This window comes from Emys orbicularis, chromosome 4, assembly GCF_028017835.1.
Source record: "Emys orbicularis isolate rEmyOrb1 chromosome 4, rEmyOrb1.hap1, whole genome shotgun sequence".
Taxonomy (NCBI): Eukaryota; Metazoa; Chordata; order Testudines; family Emydidae; genus Emys; species Emys orbicularis.
Window position 1 is genome coordinate 116,878,628 of NC_088686.1, and position 7,031 is coordinate 116,885,658.

Here is a 7,031-nt window from a genome sequence, read left to right on the forward strand (position 1 = left end):
AAACAGAGGAGGTTGGAAGGCTCATGGCTTTGCTGATGTGAATATCCAGTCTCATCTCTACATTGTCAGTTCAAGTCCAGCCCAGATCCATAGTGACCAAAAGTTGTTTCCATCTGAGTGCTGTCTGGGCCATTGCTGTTTCAAATATTTTAACGATCACAATTCTATTTACAATGGACACAATACACACAAGCACTGCACTGTTGGCACTAACTGGCACCCTTGATGGCAGTTTCAAGAGAAAAGCCAAATATTGAACTAACATGGAGACTGAATTACCTCTTCACCAACAGAGATGAGACCTCCAGACTGGTGAGGGTGGGAGATTTTGTGCTGCTGCTGCTGCTGCCTTTGCCATGGGTCTCCAGTTTTCTCATTCTGGCACCTTTCACTTAACATATGGAACTTTCAGGACTTGTGGTGATCTTTAAAGTCTAGAACACTCTGGGTAGGCAGAGTTTCAAAGACTTTCTAGTTGGCAGCAGAGACTGAAATGTAGAATCAAGTGCAGTTGTACATAGCTAACAAAGTCCCTTCTGTTGTCCAGTTTACATATAAATCCCATACACTGTCTTTTTGCCCCCACATCAGAGAACAAGAAATATATGTTGTTCCCTCTCCTATGAGACATTAACTGATGACCCATGTCTTTTCAGTGCCTACATAAAAGACGGCAGATACAATGTACGGGACTTTTACATGAAAGTATAAAGCTGTTAACACTAGAGTGAAGTCATCTTAGTACTTTGGTGCTTTTATAATATTTCCTGTATGGTTTGTGAATTTAAACTAAAAAGTACCTTTAGGTCTCATTTGAGATTAAAATGGCTGGCAGGAAGAAGGCTTAGAGGTGGCTTAATTTAGTTTTTTTTTTTTTTAATTTGGCACATTCTTTCCATCTTATTTCTTCAAAAAGCTTATACATAAAAGCATTCTTTAAAATCTTTGTACTACCCATAGTTCTTTCAAAATCAGTATCTGATCTTTCTGTTCTTTCTTCTAATGCTGTTTTCTCAGCTTGCTACACTGGGAAGTAAACTATATCCTCTTCTAATGATTCACATACTCTGAGGCTGGGAAGAGAAATCTTTTCTCAATTCCCTAAAACTTTCTATAAGCCAGCATCAATATATCTTCCAATATATTTTCCTCATCAGTAGAAAGACTTAGAACTATTTAGTTTGTTCAAGTAGCTTTATCTGGAGTTTCTTTATAGTAGCCAAACATAGAGGGACCCTTCTCAAATTCAAATTCTGGCTCTTCCTTCTGCTTTTTATTTATGTTCAATATTATCTTGAAGATGATTCTGTTGGATCAACTTGCAAATTACATGGGATGGTTCTTGAGTAGATTCAATCATAGCTTACCCAGAAAATTGCTTTCTCCACTTAGTAGTTATTAAAATATTGGCTGATGGTATAAAATTGCATGGGAAGTTGACCATAGGCTCCATTCATAATCCAGGCCATTGAACAGCTATAGACCGCTTAAATATTTCATCATTTTAGCATTTCACCAGTTATAGTTAATAAATGTTGCTATCATTACAGCTGATACAGCTTTAAATATAGCTGCAGCAATATCTCAGTGATCTAGTGTTCTAGAAGCAATAAATGACTTAATACTAAATTAACAATTCAAATGTAGCTTTTTGGTATCAATCACTTTAATGGCTGCATATTTTCCTTCTTTAAACAGTATTAAAGTTGTCTAGACCAGTTGTTATCCACCTTTTCCATGCTGGGACCCCAGCCAAGGATCTAGCTGGGACTCACCTCCCATTTAAGTAATATGAGGAGAGCAGGGTGTCTGTGATCCCCCTAAACCTGTCTTGGAGCTATTGTTTCAGGATGTTTACAGGCATCCCTGCATCAGTTTATGCTTGGCTCATATTTTTGCGGTAACTATAAGAGCTAGAAATAAAATTCTTTTTAAATGAAAGGGAGGAAAAGGGATGGAAGTTGTAAACCCTCTGCCCTAAAATTGATTCACAACCCCCAGGTCTAGTTATGGGATTGGTGTGCCAGGCAAAGCTCTCTTCTCAATTCTAGCACTGGTGTGCTGTGTGGTGCTGACAAGTCACAGGGGAAAAATTTCAAAAGTGCTTTATGGATACAAGTCCCATTATATTTCCATGGAACTTAGGCTCCTAAGAGACTAAAATGCTTTTGAAAATTTTACATTAGGACCTGTTTGCTGTTTTGTTTATAAAAGATGCTAAAATGCCCTGATCTGTTAACTTCAAAGGGAGTTGTGGGTGCTCTGGCCTTCTGAAAGTCTAACCCTTAACCTCACTGGGCTTTCATCTATTAGGACTGAGGGTAAAAGCACACATACTTTGTATCATACAGTGTATCATCCAAGGGTATCCTAGTTAGTGCTTTGAAATAAAATAGGGGAGAGGTGGAATTGTATCCTCCCATTGCTTTTTCCTTGAATCACAAGACGTATGCACTACTTACTCCAATGGAGTAAGGAGGATCTATATACATGGCCTTTGGAAAGTAAGTTAGTTTAATTTTTTGTAATTTGTTCTATGTTCACTCAGCATATCCTGTTCCATTTTGCTACACTTCACTGAATTAAATTAGCTACCAACATATTTGGAAAATAAGGTCCTTTGTTTTCCCATTCATAGTCTTCCTTTGCTTCTTATTTTGTCATTGTGATTGATAGTAATCTTCCCCAACAGCTGAAGGGAGCTGTAGCATGCTTCCACTGAAACATGCCTTCAGCATAAACCCAGAAGTAATAAACCTCTTAAATGAGGTTATAAGAACCTGCAATACTTACTCATTTGAAACTCTTAAATAATGGTTTTTATTACCTCTGAATAAGAGTATTAAGTAAATGGTATACTCATCCTTTTATATAACTTCAGTTAACATTGGCCAGATTTGGATACCCCCACCCACCCTGGGCAGTGATTTCAAAGGTACGAATCAACTTGAGTAAGGATATCAGAATCTAACCAGGGCCAGGACAAATGGAGACCTCAGAAAACCATTGTCTCCAGTAGTTGCTTAGGCTACATCTACACTACAGGGGGGGGTCGATTTAAGATACGCAAATTCAGCTACGCGAATAGCGTAGCTGAATTCGACGTATCAGATCCGACTTACCCTGTTGTGAGGACGGCGGCAAAATCGACTGCCGCGGCTCCCAGTCGACGGCGCTTACTCCCACCTCCGCTGGTGGAGTAAGCGCGTCGATTCAGGGATCGATTGTCGCGTCCTGACGAGAAGCGATAAGTCGATCCCCAAGAGATCGATTTCTACCCGCCGATTCAGGCGGGTAGTGTAGACCTAGCCTGAGAGCTGTATTGTGCCTTTAGGCCAAACACCACAATGAAGGCTGGGCAGAGCTGCACTACTACATCTTGGTTAGATGGAAGGCATCCCAGGGAGAACCCCCTTTGCATCACTCCTTAAAAGGGTGGAGCATGCTGGCCCCTTCATGATCTCACTTCCTTTCCATGCATTTTTGGGTAGCTAGTTCTCCTAGCAGTACTAGTCACATACAACATTCTTACACTCAGCTAAGCATAAGGACTGTGAATATGTCTGGCCATAGTGTGGGAAAAATAGCGGAGAAGCGGTTTCCTTGTTTTACCCTCATTCCCCTTCTGCATGCGCAATCTGGCCCCATATAATGATTTGCTACCATACAAGTGTTCTCATGATTAACCGTTCTTCCCATGTCTTCCGTATGCAAAATGGGAAGTATTTGTAAGTAGACATGGTTGAAGTGTGCATCCTATAACTAGAGAAGCCATTTATAAATAGATTTTATTTATAAAGTCAATTTACATAAAATACTCTTTAAAAACTGCATATGTACAACTTAAGAAACCCTTGCAAGTGCATACAAAATGCCTTCAAAACATTAAACTTCAGTTTTCAAATAAGTGAACCTTCACACCAGACAAGACTAAGACAAAACATAATTTTTATAGTCCTTAGTAAAGTGTTGGAAAAATATTATCTAAATTGTATAAGTTCTCAAAACATTCTAGCTGGCAGTGTTAAGAAACAAGGGGATTGGATTTACTAGAACAACTCCTCCTCCCTTTCCCCTTTTCTAAAGTTTCTTGTACAAAAATAAGTCTTCATATTGATAGCGTTCCCATAGGCAGTTCAAGTTACATATAAAATAGAATCTTTGTCATTACAAAAATTCCCTCCCCCTTCAGAAAAAGGAAGCATCAAGTGTTAATTTTTCACCCCTCCCAAATAAAAAAAGTACATATGTGTTAAAAGTTGGAAGCCTGGTAGATTTCAATCTATCACTTGAAACATGAGTATACCAAACCATTTCATTGGCAATTAAAGCCTTGGAGGGCACCATAAACTCCTGTACAACAGCAGTTAAAGATATTGGTCCCTATAACCTATTTACATAATTGCACTTTAAAAAAAAAATTAAGAGCCACAGTCTTTTGTTCCAAGTAAGAACCCTGCTAGGTAGGTTCCAAAGCCCAGTCCCTTAAAGACCTTGGCAACAGGGCTCTTTGAAGGTAGAAAACATGTTGTAGTAAGAAGAGTCCGTTTTGCTCTTCTGCTGCATCATAATAGGCATCAAGGACAACGAGGTACTGAGGTCCTGCACATCTCTGCTTTCAAGGCTGCTACAAAGAAAAAGAGAAAAGGGCCATTAGTACTGCAGCATGTGACTAACAGACTCTGCCCAGCTCCTGGGAGAGATGCATAGCTTCCTCTCTGGCCACATGTCTACACTAATCAATATCCGTGCAGTTTAAATCTCTTCCACAAAGCGATGTGCCAGTGATTTATTGTCTTTATAAAGTACAAGTAGAACTTGCCCCACATGCCCATGTAGCCTCTCCACTCCACCCTTCCCTCCGAAAATGACTGCTATAAATTTAGTTTCCTCGTTTATTTTGGGTTTTTGCCACCCAAATCTGAAAGTTTTTATTCTCTACTCCACCCCCATTTTCAAAACCAACCACATGTCTTATTCAGGTTGCAGCTATTCCCAGTGGTGAATCACCTGGGACCTAAAAGTTGGGGGAAAGTTTTTTATGCAGTCGAATTCAAGGACCGCATTTGATTAAACTTGACTCCAACGTTTTCCCTGTCTTCGTGTTAACGGAGATGGCTGAAAGGCCAAGTTCATTCACTTTTGTGAGGAAACTTTTTTTTATTTTTGGCAATGCAACCCAATAGCTAAATTAGATCATTCAGCCAGTGCAACTCTGACCAGTGTGGGGCAACTGATTCTTGCAACCGCGTAGGGCTGCACCTATTGCAATGCTTGGGGGGACAGAGGGGAGGTCCATGGCAGGACACACACGGGCCGCTTTACCTGAGGGTAGGGGACGCGGCGGAGGTCAGTAGCTCCCGATCCAGCTAGTGAAGTCCAGCAGGTCCCGCTCCTCGGGGCTCAGCGCCCCCTCGTAGCCGCTCTCATCCGAGGAATAAGCCGAGTGCGGGGACCCAGGCACGGAGCTGCCCTCCCGGCCGCCGGAGGAGGAAGAGGAGGCGAAGGAGGGCGACGCGGAGGAGTAGGAGCAGCCACCGCCGGGGGCGGCCCGCGCGGGAGGCAGGAGGCCGTCGTGGAAGGCGGCGCTGACGGCGTCGTGCTCGTCCAGCAGCTGCTGCAGGGCTCGGATGTACTCCACGGCCGAGCGCAGCGTCTCCACCTTGCTCATCTTCTTGCTGGCGGCGCCGTTGGGCACGTGCTGGCGCAGGGTCTGGAAGCCCAGGTTCACCAGCTTCACCCGGTTCCTCTCACGCTCGTTGCGCCGGGCCACGGCCGCTGCTCCCCCGGCCGGCTGCGGCTGCCCGGCCAGCCCCGGGAAAGCCAGGCGCCTCTTGCACCGCAGCAGCTCGGGCGAGCCGGAGCGCCGCTTGGAGCCTTTGCAGCGCGCCACGGACGAGCTGGGGTTCTGAGCCGGGCCCTTAGCGGCCACCAGCTGCTGCTGCACCGAGGAGGAGACTGCACCTGGCATCGGCTGGAACTTCATCCCCAAGGAACCGGCGCCGCATCCGTGCAAGGGAAAACTTGGGCAAGGCTGGGGTGGCTGTTGCATGGCAGCTGCTATTGGCCCACCGTTCATCTTGGGGCATTTACCCTACCTCAGTCTCCGGGGGGCAGGTGACCGGGGCAGGGCTGCAAGTGGGGGAAAGTTTGCAAGGGAAAAAAAACTTGCAAAAATAGTTTTTTGGGGGGGGAGAAAAAAAAAACCCTGCCAAATATTTTCCCCTCCTCCTTAATTGCAAACAGTGGGAGCGTGCCCAGCGCGTGGAGCCGGGCGCTGCCCCGCTCAGCCACAACCCCGGCTGCTGCTGCTTCAGTAACCCACCCCCTCCCCTTCTTTCCAGCCCTGCTCCCTTGCGCGCTGTCAATGCGCCTCTGCAGCAGGTTCCTCTCAGCGCTGCCCCTTATCAACACGCGCTGCTGCTGCCGCCGCTCGCGAGCCCCCGGGAACAGCACGCGACGCGCCGCGCGCCACACACACAACAGCCCCCCCTCGCTGCTCCCGAGCCTCCTCCCACCCAATGGGGAATTCGCTTGGCAGCTTCGTACGCCCGGCGCGTGGCTCCCGGCGGAGGTTCCATAAACAATCCCTCCCCCCGGAGAGGCGCACGCGCTCCGCCTTATTTGCATCCCAATGCAGCCAGCTTGGGGCCTAGGAAAGCTCCAGCTCTTGCACCTGTGAGCAGCAGACATAGAGGGAGACCTTCCTTTCCTTCTGCCCCTGCACGCTTGCACTGAGTGGAGTGTATCTCTCTCCCACACTGTTGCCCCAGAGCGAGAGACAGGGGAAGACCTTCCCTCACCCTCAACTCCACCTCGCCCATGAAGGGACCCGTTCCCTTACTCTCCACCACACTCCACCTGCACTGTGAGCCTCAGGACTGCGAAGCACTTAATCTCTCACCGTCCCTGCCAGACACATGCCCTGCTGAGCCACAAATATGCACACCACGCACCACAGCTTTATTTTCTATACACAGCAATGTTGTTTTTACAACACACTCTGTTTTGCAGCAGTTTCATAATAAACC

The 7,031-nt window shown here is 45.7% G+C and overlaps 1 protein-coding gene across 1 annotated transcript; it reads right to left on the bottom strand.

The window, feature by feature from the left end:
• Nucleotides 1-5,350: 5,350 nt before the first annotated feature.
• ASCL2 (achaete-scute family bHLH transcription factor 2) lies at nt 5,351-6,079 on the bottom strand. Its single transcript, XM_065404356.1, has one exon. It carries the CDS (start codon nt 6,077-6,079, stop codon nt 5,351-5,353), a length of 729 nt encoding a protein of 242 aa, XP_065260428.1.
• Between the last annotated feature and the right edge of the window lie 952 nt (nt 6,080-7,031).